Source organism: Halyomorpha halys, unplaced genomic scaffold (genome assembly GCF_000696795.3).
Source record: "Halyomorpha halys isolate HHAL.00 unplaced genomic scaffold, Hhal_1.1 Scaffold36.1, whole genome shotgun sequence".
In the NCBI taxonomy this organism is placed as follows: Eukaryota; Metazoa; Arthropoda; class Insecta; order Hemiptera; family Pentatomidae; genus Halyomorpha; species Halyomorpha halys.
The window spans coordinates 1356477-1377269 of record NW_027108624.1 but is presented as its reverse complement, the minus strand read 5'-3'; the positions used below and the strand labels follow the sequence as shown (position 1 = coordinate 1377269).

The following is a 20793-nucleotide window of genomic DNA, read 5'->3' as shown; positions in this document are numbered from 1 at the left end:
GAAAAGACAAAATTATACACCACACTCCCATGTCGGAAAAGTTCAAGTCCACCCGAGCCAGCCTTCATCACACCTCCCTGTCTTAGGCTATTGGTTTTCAGTACGCTACTTGCAGCTCTTTCGCATTTTTCTTGATTCTGTCTATTCAACTGGTTTTTGGCCTACCATGGACCTACAACTGGTCTCTTGCCAACCAGGAGGCGTACTGATGGATTGCTTCAAGCCACATCTCTTGCCCATCTTAAACTCCTTACCTTCATATCATGAGATATTGACTGACTGGTCTATGCAAGTGGTTAACTGTTAGTTTTCCTCCTCTATGTATTAAGCCTCTAATACCAGATCGCTCATGTAATTGTATGGAGGACTTCCTGTTCAATTCTCTCGATTCTGCTTTCTAGAGAACCTGTTATAGCCCAAATTCTGGAGCCGTATGTCAGAGCAGGCTTGAACATGGCATTATACACCCTTAACTTCAGACTTGTAGAGATTTTTTGGCATTTCAGTAATCATGACAAAGAAGAAGACTCCGTTTGGGCTAGTTACATGCTGGTCTATCTCAGTCTATTGAACATTTATTAATGTTACTCTACAGTAACATAAATAAATAATAACAGCTCTACAGCTGAGGTATTTAAAATAGTCACAGACCATGTTATTAAGGTGAATTATTTGGCTTACAATCATATATTTTGTTTTATCTTCATTGAGTTGCAAGCTGATTTCCTCTAGTTCTTTTATAAGAGCCTTTCCATGTCATCTAAGAGATTATGTCGATAAAAAATCTTAAGAAAAAGTATCAATCAAGATTTGCATAACAAAAGTGCACCAATAATTAAAAATAAATATATATAAAATTTGAAAGTTTTTAATACCTTAATGATTAAAAATAGGTACATTGCATTCTAAGGATAACTCTGTAAACGTTGAAGAGCAAATTTTTAAATAAGCAAACAAACAATTTTAAATAAGTTTATTCTATACACTCTGTAAAATAGATGGATGAAATTTTCTAAGCATAATTTATATGACAAGTGCATAAGATACAATTCAAATATTGTGCTATTTACTAAGCAGATCATTCTCAAAATATTATTTTACAAACACTAATAATAACAAAATTTAAATAAGGTTTAATAACAAAAAAAAGTCCAAGTGAAGCGATATGTGTGAGGAGTATTTAGTTTTTACAATCCCAGGCTAAATTTACTGAATTTAAAGTAAAAAAAAATTGCAGAACATGCGAATAGTTGAAATAACGTTGGACCTTTCAAGACTTACTTTTTCTTGTAGTGTCGACAAGCCTATGCCCCACCCTGTTGTCAAAAACTAATCCCGGCTGGTCCGCTATTTCGTCGTCTATTAAGAAGTCTCTATCCCTAGTGTCTGACCCACTCAAGGAATTGGAGCCATGAGTTGGCGTGCCTGGACTTCCGGGAGAATCTAATGGAAAAATACCTCGTCAAACACTAGGGTGTGTTTTCTTATTCGTGGTAATATGCACTTTTATTTATGATAAAAGTTTCACATATTTCTCTAATTGTAAAAAAACACAAGTCTCCAAAGTTTTTAGCAGTAAAATAAAATTTATAAATATGTATTACCCAAAAAATATATATATACATTTTCTTACGAATGCATAGAAGAATCGATAAACAATCATTAATTACACAAGTCACAACATGAAACAAACTACAAAATCATATTTTACCATTACTAAAGTCAGTAAAGGTAAAATATGATTTTGTAGTAGTTAAAAGCCATCCAACTACTACAAAATCATATTTTACCTGAACCAAATTCCATACAACAGGAAAAATGATTATCAATGAAACAGACAAAAAGCTTTTCATAGTTAAATTAAAATAAAATATATTGTGAATTAATAAAACAATGCAGTTTAGGATCTTTTTATCTACTTCACTTATTACTCTTTTGATTAAACAGTAAACTAAAAAAACTTATCATAAGAAAGTTTCAATCATATTGTTTATTATTTTTAAATCACATGAAATGTCAGATTTTTTTAGTATAATGCTAATAAAACATGAATAGAGATAATCTTAAGTTTTAAAATCAAAATTTGTCAATAGGCTTCTGTACAATTTGTCTAAATAAAAATTTTTTATTCCATATTTACTTACTATGACCCTGAAAGCGAATTAATTTATGTAAGGTATTTTATTTATCTCATATAGCTAGTTTTTAACACTATAGAATATTATCCGACATTTTATCTGACATATTAAGAAGAAATTATTTTCTGATTTTGATTGTGGGAAAATGAAGAATCTCAATTTTAAACTCTTGGAAGTATTGCATGTATCACTTCAAAAAAGTATGTATTAGTTGCGTAAGAGAATCAATCTGCTGTAATTACTAATTTTTAATTAATCCATAAAAATTTATTGTATTTACTCTGATATTTATTAATATCATCCTTAAAACTGACATTCCATTTAATAATCCCAAATAGTTCTGACAGTATAAAAAATGAAAATATATTAATGGAAGTATTCTTCTTATACATAATATCCATATTCTGCTTACTTTAATAAAATATTAAATAATTTTCAAGAATAATACAAACAGTAAAAATTGATATGGTCATACTAATTAAAAGATTTTTTTTTTCTATACTGTCTGTTTCTGATGGTTTTTCTTCTGAAAATCCTCCTCAAACTCTGTCGCACAAGTTTTGAAAACTAATATCTGAGTACTTAACAGCTAACTTCAGTAACTTCTATTTTAACAAACTATTATCAAAAATTTTATAAAACAGTTTTGGCAAAATTTGTAGTAAGAGAACTTTCACCTAATGTTATTTGGATATAAAGTTTAAAGGAATCTTTCAATAAAAGGTTCTTTTGATAAATTTTGTTCTTTCTTGCTGATCTTTTATATAAAAACTTAATCGTAAAAGTCCTCGTAATACAGTAAAACTCAAACTTTTCAAAAAAGCTCTGTAACTATTTCAATCCTGTTTTCTTCTGATAAAGAAAAAAAGGATATAAAACAAATATTTAAAATTGGCCTAATCAACATTCTAAAGTAGGAATCGAAATATAAGTTACTATTTTGGAAAAGTGGAATTTTATATTTATTTTATAAAGGAGTGGAAAAACATTAGAGTACTAACTTCCAGGCCTAGGGTCAAAACTAGAGAGAGAAAATTAATTTTATGTATGTATTGACTTTAAAGTCATTAGGGACAAAACCTAGCCTTCACTCCATGAAATGGGTACCTGACCCTTTATTAATTTAAAACATCTGTTCCCTGAATAACTATTGATTAAAAAACGGTATATCATGACCAGGTACTGAAACCGAGACTTTTCGTTGGTTGCGGTTGGTACAAGATTTTTTTTTTTTTATTCATTTCATCCAAAAGTTACAATAATAGAAAGACATTGAATGATAACCGAGCACACACATAAGCGATTGTTTCATCGGTTCCAACCTGAGTCAGTATGACTATTTTTTTTTTAACAGCCTAACAAAATAAATTTTAATGCTAAGCCTAAAGAGTAACTTTTATTTTCGATCCCTGTTCTGAATACTTGATGTTGAAAAAAAAAAAAATGTTTTTGACGAAAAATTTGCAAAACAATATTAGCACAAGCCTCACCTTTGGCTGAAAGCGAAAGTGGTGGGGGTGGTAAGGGCTCAACTGAAGAGGGTGACGAAGAACAGGATAAATCAGGTGAATCTGGTAACGTTTCATCTTCTAGAAGAGCAGACTGAGACAATGCTGCTAATGGGGCAAACGTAGGGTCTTCTATCTTCAGCAGGACTGATCTTAATGGTGGAGTTTCTGCAAATATTTTTTAAAGGAAATTTTTAAGCAATGAGACAGGAAAAAATTAATTTTTAATTCTCAAAGCATTATTTTCTCGATTATTCATAGTTTTTGGAAATGAATCATAATAAAAGAGGATAGGCTCTGGATACTTTGAGTTATAAAAATAACATTTTTCATTATTAATGAAATTCTTTACTGTGATTCACACTACCCCACCAGTCTGACCTTCACATCCCTTACTATAAAAAACATTTATTAACTATGTTACATAATTATTTGTATAAAAACAGCCAGGTAACTATAGGACACTCAATAAACCCTTAATACAAACAAGAGTTGAATAAGGCTGCTATGCAGACTCAACGAAATCACTTAATGCAATAAAGTTAGCATTAATTGGGTGCTGACATTGAGGCATAGCTGACTATGAACAAGCTGTTAAGCTTGTAAGAAATAGTTCTAGAGAAACCCCTATAACTGTGGAGCCCTTATGTAGTGTAAGTCTAAGCTATACAAGAAGTAGAATAACGACGATTAATTTCATTAAAGCTACTCATGCTGATGCACGTTCAACTTCAAGTTGACAGGATCATTTTTGTTTAGATTCAGCCATACTGAGAATTAAATTATATAACATCATCTGTTGGTATGATAGATTTGCAGACTTGAGCTTTGCGCTGTTTGATAAGGATCACATAGTAGACCCAAAACAGCATGAACTGATCAATCCACTGAGTTTAATAAGATCCTTAGAATGTACTAATCTTATGTTTTAAACAGCTTTCAATGATTGTGTACAATAGGCCTTTAAGCCAAATCAAAAAACTGTGTTCTATTCCAAACCTTGTACATTTCCTATCTCCCCAAGAATCATCATTTCCTAATAACCTGAATTGATATAAATGTTTGTAAATAATAATTAGGTTTTATCATTATATAAAGAAAAATATTTATTTCAAATAATTAAGCCTTCTTCAATAGATCATATTCCCCCCATTAACAGTTCATACCATTGAGACTAAAGTAACAGAAAGGATAGTGCGAATAAAGTAGTCTGTAATGAAAACTTTCAGCATTGCTTTAATGGACAGTTTTACCCAATGGAAACTTAAGGCAATAAATCCAGGTTCCAAGTTTATTGCCACTTCAAGTAAAATAATCCATACAAAATTTAATTGGGATTAGAGGAAAAATGGGAATTTGTACTCAATATAAATAAATTTAGTAGAAGAATAAGGCTTAATTCACAAGGTAATAAATAACCACCCAAAGGTAATTCAGAAAATTAAAAATTGCGCTTTTAAAATTATAGAGTATCGCAAAATATCAAATTTAATTACAGAGGTTTAAGAAACATTAATGTTTATAAATAAAAACTATCCAGTGCCTTATTAAAATATTATTACTAAATTTATACAACTAATATAAGATGATAAAACCAAACTTAGATACAAAGAAGCAAAAGCAAAATCTGATAAATAAATTGGTGCCTTTACATTTGTGTACCATGAAAGGACACTCATCAAAGCCTTCAGATCAATTGGAATCATCCAATATCATGTAATATATTGCTAATATTATTACTATTTTTAATAATAAAAACAAATTAAAGCTATTAAAATGAAATTTGTTAGTACCTGGAGATTTATCAATATGTGCAAAACTAGTGCATAGATCTTCATCGCATAAGGCTTCCCCTCTTCCCCACATTTCTTCTGATGGACTTTCACCGCTACCTAGTACGTCCTTTTCATTTGCTTCCTTATCCCTAATAATATGTTTTAACAAATAAAATTAGATAACAAACTGTTAAAAAGGTTTAAATTTTAAAAATAAATTCGCATAACACTTCACCTTGTCTGTTTTTCTTCTGTAGAAGTTTCAAATCCTTCATCACCGGTCTCATCATTTGATGAATAAGCCGTTTGCTGTTGAATTTGCTAGAACAATTAATTTTTGTAGTAATAAAATAATAAATTTTTAAATTATATGAGATTAATATTCTAATTTCTCGAAAATTTTACTATCTCTAGATGGTACAATTATAGACAACTTTATGTTTACAATTAATGACAGTGCAGAGCCACAGAGAAGGTACTTGCACGCAGCGGACCCTACAATCCACCTTATACTATAAAAAGGCAATGAAAGGACATTTTAAAAGAAATATTTAAATCTATATTTGTATTAAATATAAATATTAGGTCAGAAAAAAAATAACAATAGAACTACCGATAAAACCTATGACCTATTTTAAAAAAAAAACAGCAAACATTAGAGGTATATTAAAAATTTTAAATAATGAAATATTTTAGTATTTTATTTACATTTATTAGTTTCTATTAAAAATATTTTTGAATGAAATTATTAAGTTAGATTCATACCATCATCTATTACGAACATTTCTGTTAATTATTATTATCATAATGTATGATAAGCAGTAAATAACACATTCTATGTCTATTATATAACATTATATATATTATATTATATTAACATATTCTAAGAATAAATCAAAATTTTTAAAAATGAAAAAAGCTTTAGTAGCCAGTTCAAAATAAGGCGAGTACTTTCACCATGTTGCCACACTTAGGCTCAATATAGTGAAGTTCAGTTCAAACTTTGAAATACCAGTTGGCGACCAATTAATTTAAAATTGATGAACTCATCAAGTTTTGATTCCCGGGAAATCATTTTTTTTTTTTCACACAAAGAAACGACATATTTTAACCTTTATGATATACTTGGCTAGTATATGTAATCTTTCCTGGTCCAAAATTTTTAATAATAAAAATTGATATAGCAAGGTTGAGAATATTTTACATAAAAAAAAAGAATTAAAAATGGCAAGATTACCTCTTCTCGCTGTTGTTGCAAGTTTAGCTCATGCTGGAGTTGTAATTGATGCTGTGTTTGACGGAATTTGTTTGTCATAGATGGGCTATGATCTAATTGCTGAATTTCTATAACGGAGTCAGCATGTACCTGTAACAACATAATAAAACTTTTTAAAGAAAATAATGAAGAAGATTAGCTATTACATTGCAGCTTTTGTGAATCATAACTTGGTAAGTATTATTAAGAAATTTCTATCAATTGAAAAAAAATTTAAAGCCTGCTAAAAAGAAATAATAAAGGTCGAATTAAATGAACATTTGATCATGCAAATTTCAAACAGAATTGATACCTAACAAAACTCAATTTAAAAAAAAAAAGGAAATGAACATATTTAGTGGAAAAAACAGTATTGGCAGTTTTCTTTTCAATAGACATCATACCCATTTCTTTATTTATCCTATAAGAATTGAGAGTGAAATTTCAAAGTTGAGCTGATTGCCTGATAGTATAAAAATTGGCAATAACACCCACAGGAATAGAATTTTACATGAAGACTTCGATTAAATTTTTAACATACATTGAATTCGAATATTAATAAAATCCACAAGACATTGAGAAAAGTGTTGAAGAAATTATTGAAAATAAACATAATATGTGCATGGTGGAAAACTGTTAGTTTGAGCACCTAATTATTTTCACACAAAAAAGACACTGCAGATAAGAATGGGAAAACTGTGACAATAGCCGTGAGACGGACTAGGACTACTGACATGCACTATCGCTACTTCTACAGACTACAGACTGCTACTTGATACTGACGGTGGAGAGAGCAGTGTTGGCTGCCGTCTTGGCCCTCTTGTCAGCCTCCGCAGAGTACCCTGCGGCCACTGGTAGCCTTGCTGCACACTGGTTCCGGGGCAACTGGTTCCACTCGAGCCTGTACTTCCTAGGCTCCGGCTGGCCTCGTTCCTGCACGCAACAGTTGCGTCTTGTCACAACCAACCTAACATAGACCTACCAACAGCTCTCATTTCCAGCCTTTATACTATAATTGAAAACTTCTTGCTCATAATGAATTCCTACCCAAATAAAACGTTTGCCAGATATAAACTGGTTTGGCAATACTGTTGGAGTAATATAAGTTTGGAGATATTTGGATATCACTAAGTAATTTGGAGATAACTGTCATTTTTTTCTTGATTTCTTGAGGCGGGGAACTAATTAATTATCTTAATTTTTTTAATGTCAACTTTCTATGTATTTTGAACTATGCTAAAGTTAATTGTTTTTAAATATTTTTTTTAACATTTAAAGAAGCAAAAGATGAATATACTGTGCTGAACTTATAATACTGTTCCAGAAAATATTGTATTTTTTAAAACAATTATTGTAAATATAAATAGGAATACAATCTACATCATTCATTCACCATTTTACATACTAAAAACAGATTTTTTATTCTTATTATTTATTTACAACGTAGACAAATGAAAAGAAACAAATGAACAAAACGGACACAACTTCTGATAATCAGTATTAGAAGTAGAGGTATGTTATTTTCTGGTATGGGGAAGAACACAAAAAACAGCACTGGTATAAACCAATGTTTGTATTATATGAGCTGGCTCGTAGATGATTAACAAAACCTTAAATTTTATTTGTATTACAATGATTAGGGTTATATTTCCTTTCTTAGACTTACAGAATTCTTTTACATATGGTTACAAATTTTCAAAGAATTTTCAGATCGGGTGAGACAAAAAATGGACTAAACACATATTTTTTTTACTGCAAACATTTCTCCAACAGGGTTTGAGGACTATATTATTCTCCAATAAAGTTAACTATGACAGATATGTTTAAATTAATAGTAATAAGTAGACACCGGATTTTCATGCAATTGCATCTTCTGTTACCTAGCTTCGAATTCCACTAAACCCCGAAAGAAATTCAAATCATGGAAAATATATTCAAATAACATTAATTGTATACCGCACAAAATTGCACGTTTAGAGGTTTCACAACAATTTTGCATATTCTCATACTATGCACATATAAGTGTATGTATGCCAATATTAATTCATTTAATTGTTTTTTCCCATCTCTCATTTATGGTTAATGATAAATTTGTGTGTAAATCCACAATTGAAAATCTAAGCGAAAAAACATGCTATGTGAAATTTTAGGTGAAATTAAAAAGAGAATTTTGTTTGAAAGAATATTTTTAAATATTCCTCTCTCCATAGCATCATGAATATTTTGTCTAAAAATTAATAATAAAGCAGCTTTATGAACTTGAAAAATTGAATTTCAACCTTCATACTAGAGATATAAAATCATTAAATACAATTTAATTAATACAATTAGCTTCTTCTTAGCTCTTAGCAATTATGAACAAAATTTTAAGTTTTTAATCAGAGCAGCTTTTTTAGTTTTTTTTTTGTATTTTTGCATAAATGTAGAGAGTATTTAGTGAGTTTAATTTGATTCAAAGAAGGTCAGGTTAAGCTTTCCATGTATTAATAATACAAATGAAACAATAAAGTTGATTATTGTAGGATTTGGATGTTTAGTACACATTTTGGTTTTTACTCCATTATTTTGCACATTATGGGTTTTTTCTGCACAAAAATCTGATATGTAGAAATAAGAATATTCCAAAATAAATAACAAATAGATTATTCGATACCAATAATCAATAAATGGTTTGTCAATGAGAACTGTTATAAGAATCATTTGCACTAATAATAATGCATGCTATATTATTAAAGTCCTACAAATAAAACTTCCTTAAGTGCTTACCAAACTGTGTGAGGAAGATGCATCAACATCAGCTACTTTGTTTGAGAGTTGAGGACCTCTGAAGCCAAACCTGTTGGCGGGTTTTGTTTCTTTCGGCCTTGCTCCACATGAATCTGAAATTTACAATTTCATTTATTGTGAGAGTAAAAAAAAAAAATACATAAAACGGATGATACAATAGAACCTCACTAATCCATTTTCCACAAGTCCAACTCAGAGTTATCCAACTCTCATTCTTGTTTATCAAACTGCAGAATTCACACTAAATTTTTTATGAAAACGTTAATTTCATTGAACCCCTCAACAGCAATTCTTTCAGTTATATTTTGAACTTTATCTGGTAAAAATGAGATTACTTTAAATTGGACATTGAGTTTTTATTTATTTTTTAAATGGAAAAAAGAGACATTAAAGGAAATAAAAGGCAATGATTTTGAAGTAAAAGACTAAGTGGCCCAACAAAGGTGAGTTTTTGTTTTTGTAATTGTGATGCATGACCATTCAAAAATGTAAATTACCTATCAGAAATAAATTATTAATTACGGACTGTTTTATTTTAGTGAGATAAAAGCAAAAGGAATAGGAGTCGGAGTGACAACAATCATAGACTGGCAACATGAAATAAAGGAATCAGAAGTTATTTTCAACTATATTCAACAGGGGTCAAAACTGAAACTAGATATATACATAAACTAAGTAATATAACAAATTATCCGGCTGTGGCAGATAATAATTTATTTAGTTATTGTAGCCATGAATTAACACTGTGGATTCGAGAGTTCTCCAGGGGCACATCCAACCTCTATAAAGTGAATATCCTTAATTGGAGAAAAATGTGGTGGTTGGGCATGATCATGAACTAATCACCTCCTTGCACTATTGTTGCTCAAGAAGCACTACTTCCTTGCAAAATAATGTAAAAACCTGACCCTTCATGGGTTTTAGTGGTACAGATTTTAATTTTTTTAATATAACAAATTACTACATGTTGTATTTGTTTTACAAATCTATCTAATTATGTAAACAATATTTCATTAGTATACATATTAATAAAATGTACATTTTATTATTAATACACAACAATAGAGAAAAATATTTGAGTATATTAAAAAAAAATATTTTTTTTATAATTGGTTAGTCCATCCTTTTCACCAAGTCCCATCAGCGTCAGATTAGTGAGGTTCTACTGTAATTCACAGTATTCAAAACTGAAATTTCAATGATTGTATTGTTAAAGTAACAACATATTTTGACATCTAGATATATAATCCTACAATGGACTGATGATAGATCATTCTGTTAATTTTAAAATTTAATTTTGTTTAACTACACTCCTTGACTTTACAGCCAAAGATCCAGCAGCTATTTAGCAATATTTTACATTTTCTCAACTATTAATGAATCACACATAAAATTGCATCTAAATGTATTCTATCTAAAAATATGAATTAAAAAGAAAAAGTATTTATAAGCAGAAATTCTATCTCTGCACAATAATAAAGTAATAGATCTTACAATAATTCGTAAGAGAAAAAGATATGTTTCATAAATATTGATATTAAAAATTATCCACAGTAGTTTTAAATTCAATTAATAATATCGGTCATCTCCACTATTGGAAATTTTGCAGCTTTGCTTTAATAGCGGCATATTAAATTTTTTTTTTTTTTAAATTTTGTGTTGACATATTCCATAGATTGGGGTTACTTTGAGACAACCTCGTTAGTTTTGTACAGTCTGTAGGACGACCCCAGAAAGTATAGGTATGACATCTAATCTAATTCAAATTAAAAATAAAACTTTTTATCTGATTATTCTCCAATAAAAAAAATCACCAATAATAAAACCATTAATTGTTACGATAACTTAAACAAAATAAGAAACAAGAAAGTATATACTTTGGGATTTCGGCCGGACGGGTGCTATAAGCAGGGGTTGTATTGTCTCTTGGACGGTCACCGCTGGTTGTTCAGTCTTCTTTACACTCACTGGTTCTGGTTTCGAATTCTTCTTTGCACCAAACGGACCAGCCTGAAAGATAAACTATTAACTATGAGAATAAAAAAAAATGGAAACAAATATAACTAACAATTTTTTGAAGGAGGTTTTAAAATCAATGACTCAATTCTATCAAACTAAAATTCCAATAATTATTGACCAGTTGATATTTTACCAAATTTAAGCATCTTAAGGATCAATGTTTTAAGTAAATATTGAAGATTCATCGATTTATTTTAAGATTCATCTGTTTTTATTTTTAAGAATCATAAAATTAATTTGACTAGTCAGTTTTCAAAGAATATTTTCAATCCTTAAAACCATCTACAGATAAAAATTGCATCAAACTTCAAGATGCACTCAGAACTTTAATTAAGATAAAAATGCAGTTAATAGGTTTTGGAATTAAAGTCGTATTATGTTCTGTTAATATTTACATATGTAGGCATTACAGTAGTAAAACAATATTGTTGTTATTTTAATTTAATTAATTAATTAATTAATTGCATTTCAGGGGGCTAATAAACGAGATAAAGAGTTACTACAGCTTGTTATCATACTTAATTATGTTTGTACAGCCATTGTTTACTGTAATCTGCTTCCCTTTTTTCTGTACTGAAATAAACGGTATAAATAAATATTATTTCCCAATGATTAAAATTCTCCTAAAATAATTGGTTTTGCTATTGCCCAGATCCACTTGATTACAGTGGTTTTGAAATGATAAAGAATTGGTAGTTTGAAATAATAAAAAGATTAACACTATCAAATAAAATGTTTAAACTATATTTAAGAAAAATTATTTTCTCCTCAATTCATTTAAGAAGAAATCAATTTCACTCCTATCAATAAGAATAAAGCTCAATGAAAAAAAAAATCAATAAATAATAAAAATATATTAATGAAAAACACTTTAAAAATATTGACTTCCATTTTGTAAATTAGAAGCTAAAAGTTGAATATTTCAAACAAAAAGAACGTGTTAAACAGTTTAAAATGAACAGAATACTTTAGTAAATATGTTATAAGCCCATAAGGAGATGTTAAATAACTATGTCAACAAAAGTTATATATTTTATAAATTTTTAAGATCACTGTAAGTTTTATAAATTGCTTAGTTACATTTAAAGTACTTTAAAATAACTTTGTCTGTTTTAAAAAAGTTTCTGAATAACAAATGTAGGTGTTTATTTTCAAATTAATAGAACCCAAATACATTAATAAAAGTTGAAGATGATAATATTTATGTAATATTATATAATATGATTTATCTAATATAATATATATGATTCCAGATCAAAAGGCCAAGAGTTGGTAGTATAAAAAGGGCTGAAATCTAGGTGGCAGAGTTTCAAGGCTTCACCTTAGCAGGCTTAAGTCTGCAATGGTGCTGGTTCGAATCCAGCCAGGGTAGGGTATATTTTCTGACAGTCCCATGGCATGAAAACTAGGTTTTCTCACTCTGGCTGGAATAAGTTAGTAACCTACTAAATAACCACTCTGTATACCAAAAATAACAAAGCAGGTGGGAGCAAACAAGATAAAAAGGCACATAAGGGACACTGTTTCCTGTTAAGGTAATACTCTTACAACAGCGAGACAGTATGACTACTTATTTACACAGTAGGTTTACTGTTAAACCTTATCTCGCTAATAGTTCAACTTGGTGAATAATTAATGATCAAATAACCAAAAAACAACTGTCACCATACAGAAACAGGAAACATACAGCTTAGTGTTAGAAATAAAGGTGACGTCATGAGGTTTTAAGGTAAGACAGTTCACTGTCAAGACTTCTTCATGTGGTAGTTTACTGTAGCAAGTACTGTTAACTATTATGCAAAACATGACAGTACAACAGAACTACCACATCAGCAAAGGCCATAATTCACACAGCATTCATTAATTCTAAAAAACATCTACATAGGGGAGGTGGCGAGAGCTCCTTTTCTCTCTCCCCTTTACTTCAGGGAATACTTTTAAGACTCCCCCCCCCACTCCTCCCCGATAAGGTAGGAAATACATTTGTTGGAAATCGTTTAAGTTTGTTCCTTCCAATAGTAAGTTGTTGTAGCAACTTGCTTTAGTCCCTTTTTACCTCCTGTCTCCAAGTTCTTTTAAACTCTTAGAGTCTACAATGCAGTTGGTAAGAGTATATCACTTCCGGTAGTAGTTTTTTAAGTCCAATTTTTTAAATGATTTTTTAACTGTAAGCTTTGTTCATATGCCTGGTGATATTTATAAATACCTCTCTGTAGCATAAAATCGAAGAAAGAGGCCAAAATTATCACAAAATCACTTTTTACAACATTGCGTGAGGCATAATTGTTGGACCTGCCAGTTAGTCATAAGTCGATATAAATCCATGAATCACTAAAGTCTTGGAAGAATGAGCATGACTTGAGCAAGAAATATTTCCAGATATTAAATTAGACGAACACCTTTTCAAAATTAAATTAAAAACAAAATATTCAAAGAATTAATAATTTCATCCAACTTGTCAATACTGAAGCGTAAATTTGTTTCATGCAGAGATACAGGCATAAACAAATCTCGCAAAATTGTTACTCTTTACTTTAATTTGGTCACTCAAAATTGTACCTTATGGTTCTGAATTCAAATATCTTCTTTTGGACTATGAATTTAAAACTTTAATAATATTATATTGTAAATTTTATGAACAAATAATTAAATATATAACCTGTTCAGTGGATGAAGGCTTCCTAAAACCGAATGAGTTGCACTGTTCCTGAGTTTTCTTCGCTGCCGGCGGTTCAGGTGTGGCTTTTCGAAATCCAAATGAAGTGGCCTGGCCTCGTGTAATTTTTTTCCCTCCCCCCGCCTTCTCCATCTGAAAATATAAATATAAATGATAAAAGGAAATTAATAAAATAAAAAATAACAAGAATAAATTCATGCCTCTAAGGAAGCGATAGTGAACATTTTGACTATCTTTTATGGCATTATAATCGGTAATATTTATTTATAGGCAACAATGAAATAATGGAAGAAGTAATGAGATGGAACATTGTCGATTTAGTCCTTTTATATATTCCTCATTTCGCGGACGATTAGAAGATGATTGCGTCAGAGACGAAGGATGAATAAGCGATAAGGAAGTCGATTGAAGCGTAAGTGGTGACTGGAAGTAAACATAAAGACCGAATATTTACCATCTGGAACAGCTGTAGCATATTGAGATATGGATGGGGAACTCCCAAGAGTTTTGATAATTCTACAAGACAAGGAATGTAAGACGCTGTTTCTCTTCTTTTCCCCAATAGTTAAAAATACTGATATTAAACAAATTATTTTTAAATTTTTACTTTTACTATCCATAGAAAAGTTCAGGTCGAAGCAACTGTCACCAAGTGAATTTTGGGGCAAACCGTTCTCGAGTACCTAGTTTTAATTGTTTACACACGACAGTGATTCCTTGAATCCTCTCGATGGTACTCTACAATGACAATAGAAAGTAATTTACAGATTGAATCATTAGTTATAAAGAAAGTATATAAAATAAACATCATTTATATTTTGGCAATAAAAATAAAATATTTTATATATCCTCTCTACAGCATCCTATAATAATAATCATTCCTGTAGAACAGATCCACTATCTAGGACAACGTAACTTGGGACCTTGTGCAGAACTGGAAAATACAGGAAATTGCAATTAAAAAACTCTCATATCACAATAATAAGTCCCATTGAACTTGCGGAGTTGAGCTTTGGGGCTTCACTAAATTCCTCTTCAAATCTCCTTAATACTCCTTACATTATCAAAAATAAAATCATTTATAATGAGCTCAATGTCCCATATGTAGCCAATTTGGTACGAAACAAACATCAATCCTTCCATAATAAACTTTATACCCACCCAAAACTATTACTTTCAAATTTAGCTTCTCAATTCCTGGTAATCCGTCAAGGTGTTTGAAAAGATGATGGTCTCGAGACCTTCTAATGTTTGGTTATTTTAATTTTCGAGGTGCAAAAAAAATGTTGGTAATTAGCGTCCGAACCATAAAATGATAAAATTAGTATAATCGTTAAAAAATAAATAATTAAATTTAAAACAATGTTACTAAATAATTATATTTTTCATTCATTGATTTCAACATTGACACCTACCTACCATACACATAAATTTTTCAAAACAAGAAAATGTCGTGGAAACTGCCTACACACTATACAGAAAACAACATCTGATTTGCAGGATTCTCAGTTACGTTTCAATATAATGGAGGAAAAATGAAACACCAAAGAAATGTCATTTTATTTATTATTTATTGTTATTATTATTTCTTTATTACCATATCGGGCTGGTGAGCCTTACATGTTACTAAATAACCGTTTAATTTACTTTTAACAATTAACAATGAAGAAAAAAAAAAAAAAAAGCAATTTTAACAATTGATAATGGGTGGGTGTAGTCTCGTACAATAAATACAAGATACCAATAAATTTTCACAATATCATAATTTTGTCAAAATTGATGAGTCTGCCAAGTATAGGTAGGGGGAATACAAAATGGTGGCTATTTCAAAGCGATAAAAAAAAACTAATTTTTCATTCGGAGCTCTATATCTTATAAAGTAGGAACAACACAAGAAAACTTAAGAGAATGTCATTTAAAGAAGAGTAAATCTGCTAAAATATGAGCTCTAATAGAGTTATTTATATTAAATAGTTTTCGAGATATAGATTTTTAAAAAGCAACATTTCATAAAAATGTTGTATAAGACGTAGTGAAAGATCAGTAGTTAGAGAATTTATTTTGACAAATTTATATATCAAAAAGCATTTGACGTACAGATATCTATTAGCACTCAATTTAAAGCTAGTTTAATGAAATATACCGTAGTTTATGATGTTTATCTTCGTAGGAGTAATAGTTTACATGAAATTCGCTAAAATATATTGATTTATAGTTGTTTGGACAAATTTTGGATTTGCCAAATTTATATTCACATGTGAATATCATAAAACCTACTACCCCTACGAAGATAAGTGTCATAAACTACTTTATAGTAAGTTAAATTTCCTTTATTTTGAGAGTTGGCAAACATATGTGCGTCTTATGGATCTAGGGATATATTTTTTCAAAAATCTAACATTTTACACGAACAACTATAAATTAATATTTTGTGAGTTTATTTTGTCAAATATCATAAAAACTACTACTCCTACAAAGATAAACATAATTAACTATTTTGTAGTAAATTTAACTAGCTTTATTTGAGCGCTGGTAGACATCTGTACGTCCAATCGTTTCTGAAATGAAGTTTTTCATAAATCAAACTTATTCTCCGAACAACTATAAATCAATTTATTTTAGCAAATATCATGAAAGCTACTATTCCTACGAAGGTAAAGGTCATAAACCTCTTTATAGTCCATTAAACTAGCTTTCATTTGAGTGCTAATAGACATCTGTACGTCTCATAGTTCCTCAGATATAGATATATCGAATCTATTTTCTATTTAACTATTCTCATTTTTATTTAAAAAAAAAATCTTTTTTTTTTATAAACCACAAATATAAGTAAAAAGTGGAATATAAACATTAAAAATGAGTTGATAACCAACAGGTTTTATACTTTAATATCAAAACAAACAACATGTTCACTAAAGTGTAGTAAAAATGTCAACTAAGATATATCCTGGGGCATATCTCACTTAAATTCACTCTGACGTGGAAACAATTTTCCCAACAGTAACGTCAGACTGAGGTTAAAAATAGAAATAGTCTCAGGATATTTATTGTCATTTGTCTCTAAATAGTATTGGAATTAACAAATTACTGAATAAACTTATTACCTAGAGACGGGTCTATTGTATTGTATAGTAAAGCGATCATTAAAGAAAGATTAGAAAATTTTTTTTGTCCATTTATCATTGAGATAGAGTACACACGTAACGGAACAGATAAGAGAGAATTTAGATTAGCAGTGAATCATTAGTAGAAATAATTTAGTAGTAGCTATTGTGAAGTCACTAATGAATGAATCATTTATAGCAATACTATATATGAGGAGTGTGTACATTGTTGGAATTTGTACCTTGTCATTGATGTCTATGGCGCCTTTGTATTTAAATCCAACCGTTTGTCATTCAGCTTTGACCAGCTTGGAAATTATTCTCTAAGCAAATCATTCGGCTTTCTAACCATTCCCTCAAGTTTATTTGCTTCTCTAAGGACAAGATGAATAGAGAGGGAGAGAGAAAAAAAAAGTCACTCTGTCAGGTTTAGCTGACGATTTCACAACTGAACGCTTCGAGTGTCACCTGGCCAGTGTGTTGTTAACGCTAATTTGGCTCCCAAACCTATCTTTGAGAGGACACAGCTCACTTCATTTAACACTAAATGTGTTTAATAAATGAGGACAAAATATTTTTACTAAAGTTAAATTACGAAAATGTTTAATTAAACTGAAATATGTGGTGCGATGCGCGCATCACATGCTATAGAACTAAAAAAATTGAAATTAGTCCTTTCTCCTTTAAAACAGCAATTTTTTCAATATTAATTAGAGCAGAACCAATGGGTAAACGTCATGGCATATTCATATCATTTCGCCTCTTTCATATGGTACTTAAAAAAACCATTATGGTTTCAAGTTTTACTTGATAATGGTTTTAGCTAACATGAGAGGCAACCAAAGAAACTTCAGAATCGATTATATATATATTTTTTGAGATAAATTTTTGAAATGAAAAATAACTTATTATTTTGGGACTAAGTCCCTTCAGAACAATTACAAAGGTAATTTTAATTTTAAATTAACATATATTGGCCACACTTAATTATAACTTACATTAAAATTTTATATAAATAATTTTAAATACAGATAAAAAAAAAAATTAAAAACTAACTGACTAAATAAATAAAAAACAAAACAAAAAGCTAGTTAAATAGAAGGGTTTTAAACGAGGGAAGGGTTAATACATGACGTATGTTAGAGGGAATGGAGTTCCAGAGATATGTAGCTCGGGTTAAAAATGATTTATCAAACGGATGGGATTGAACTGAGAATTTTAATTGCAAGTTTTCTAGGATTTAGGAAAGGCTAAGTTTTTGTTGAAAAATAGGACCTGAATGTTGCCGGTTATTAGAGAATCATCCATATACTCAATTATTAATAAAATTAATTTCGAAGAAGTATTAATAAAGTTATTTAACAAATTTTCAATTGGAGATTATTATATATACGTTTATGTTTTCAGATATTTCAATGTTGGTTATAGATTTTTTTAAAAACTATTTAAAAAAATTAGTTTAATTACAATTTAATTTTTTTTTTTAAATCGAGAAAAATAGGTATTCAATCCTAATAGTTTTCTTTTGACGGAGAAGTCATGTCTTGGAAGGTATAAAGTTATCGGAGATGGCCAAGAGCCAACAGATGGCCTCTAATAGTTGAGATAAACCGACATATCTTTCATAACCCCAGCGACCTGGCCTCCAGCTAATTGGCTTGAGGCAATGAGCTTATCGATTAGTCAACTTTTATTATTGATATAATAGCTACTGTTCTAAACAATAAAATATTTGAATAAAAAACTGGCAGCATTCAAATCAGCTTTTCGAAATTAACGAGGATATCCATGAGTTATAATGTGCGATTGAAAATTATGGTCGTTTTGATATATGTTCAAAATTCACAATTTTTAAAATTGAGGACTGATACTTGAAGAGGTCCAACCTTGTAGCAATAAGTTTTTTTCCAGCTTACATTACTCCTTTTAACTTACTCCAGTAATTCTCCAGCGCAAATAACGTATCAATTTTCAATGCAAAGGGATATATTTTATGGCAGATTCTTTTTGTAATTCAAGTTATAAAATGATGTATCGATGAAAATATTGACCTGACACTTCGGAAATGCTCAAATCTCAAACAAAAATTCAAACTATCAGAAATTTCAAATAAATTTTCATTGGCCAAAAAAATCCTAGTATAAAAACTCCATAGCTGTTTTCTCTAGATAAATTAGCTTTAAAACTAACTCATTAGTACAGGTAATAAAAAACCAAAATGGGGGACAACCAGACAGTCAAAATGTTAAAAAATTACATAGAACAGCGGGAGGATCCTGCAAAAAATATTTTTTTTAAATGATTTATTGTTTGAACTATTTCATTATCAATCATCTTTTCTAATTTTTGGATAGACGAATGCACAATAAAAGTGGATCAAAATGCACTTTTTAGCAACTTAATTTTGCAATATTTTCTCAGGTGGACCCTGCTTCTGGCATAATGGCACGCTAACCTCTATGAGATAGGAACCAATGGTTTACTGCAAGAAAACAGAACCTAGAAAAGGAAGACCACGAACACTTGTAGCCGAAGTGCAAGCGAGAACCGATCCTCCAGGAACAAAGACAAACAAAAACCAGGACTTGCAAGTAATACTTCAGTCCATTCCTTGGCGCACCACAATTTTTACAACTGATTGAAACTTGGTCTAGTAGGGTACCTACCACGTAGAAGAGTGATCGAAGCTATGATGAAGATGACGAAGGTCTTAGTACAAATTACCTAATTTTTATAACAAATTCTTAACGTCACAATGTATGGATTATTGAGCAATACATCCACAAAATTATGGTTATATTTTCAAAAATGTTTTAACAATATTTCATCAACATACATTGTGAATTTGCAGTAATAAAATTATTGTTTAGTATTATCACAATTAATCGACGAACTTTGGGAGCTAAATGACAATTCGTTAACTTTAAAGAACAATAAGAGGTTCATGGATTTAATTTTTTCAATAGCATATTGTTCAAGAGATGTACAGTAGAACCATAATATTAGTATTTTATAAACTTAAATGTTTCAGAGAATTTACCAAAAGTTCAAATTGGGTTTTCTCAAAATGATGACATTGTCACTTGTACCCCTTGAATTCTCAACCAGTCATAAATTTACGGTCGATTATTAAATGTTATCAACAGAGATGCAACGACTTTAAAATAGTAAAAAAAATTATGCGGATGTTTTGTCCTACATGTGTATAGGAATTTATGCAATACAAACGTGAGGATGGAATTAAAAATAATTCCCGTCATAGAAATGAAGTGGATCATTTCCATGCTTAGTGTTGAAGCAACCTTAATCAATATTCTCTTTTAACCACCTAGAATGAGGAATCCATCTAAATTATTTGTCGAGGTGATTTCCTAAGGTACGCGCCAACTGCAGAAAGGAAAAACTGATTGTTTGATATGTAAGTAAAATACACAAGTGCAGTGCATAGCAATGTCCATTCCAAAACCTGTACTCCGCATGGATCCACCAGTTTGATGATTATCCAAACTAGCATTGCAACAAGTTTATAT

General features: G+C 29.9%; 1 protein-coding gene across 17 annotated transcripts in view; it reads right to left on the bottom strand.

The window, feature by feature from the left end:
• Nucleotides 1-20793, bottom strand: part of LOC106686615 (uncharacterized) — a 220772-nt gene that overhangs the window by 39453 nt on the left and 160526 nt on the right. For 11 of the 17 annotated variants that reach the window (XM_067046905.1, XM_067046908.1, XM_067046904.1 and 8 more), the window contains 9 exons: nt 14142-14291; nt 11341-11485; nt 9443-9555; nt 7460-7609; nt 6659-6787; nt 5657-5742; nt 5440-5570; nt 3629-3814; nt 1282-1443 (listed from right to left, as the gene is read on the bottom strand). In XM_067046905.1, the coding sequence (XP_066903006.1) occupies nt 1282-1443; nt 3629-3814; nt 5440-5570; nt 5657-5742; nt 6659-6787; nt 7460-7609; nt 9443-9555; nt 11341-11485; nt 14142-14291 (1252 nt within the window). The remainder of the gene's footprint in view (nt 1-1281; nt 1444-3628; nt 3815-5439; nt 5571-5656; nt 5743-6658; nt 6788-7459; nt 7610-9442; nt 9556-11340; nt 11486-14141; nt 14292-20793) is intronic. The other 6 variants (XM_014430031.3, XM_067046916.1, XM_067046917.1 and 3 more) reach the window with 6 other exon arrangements.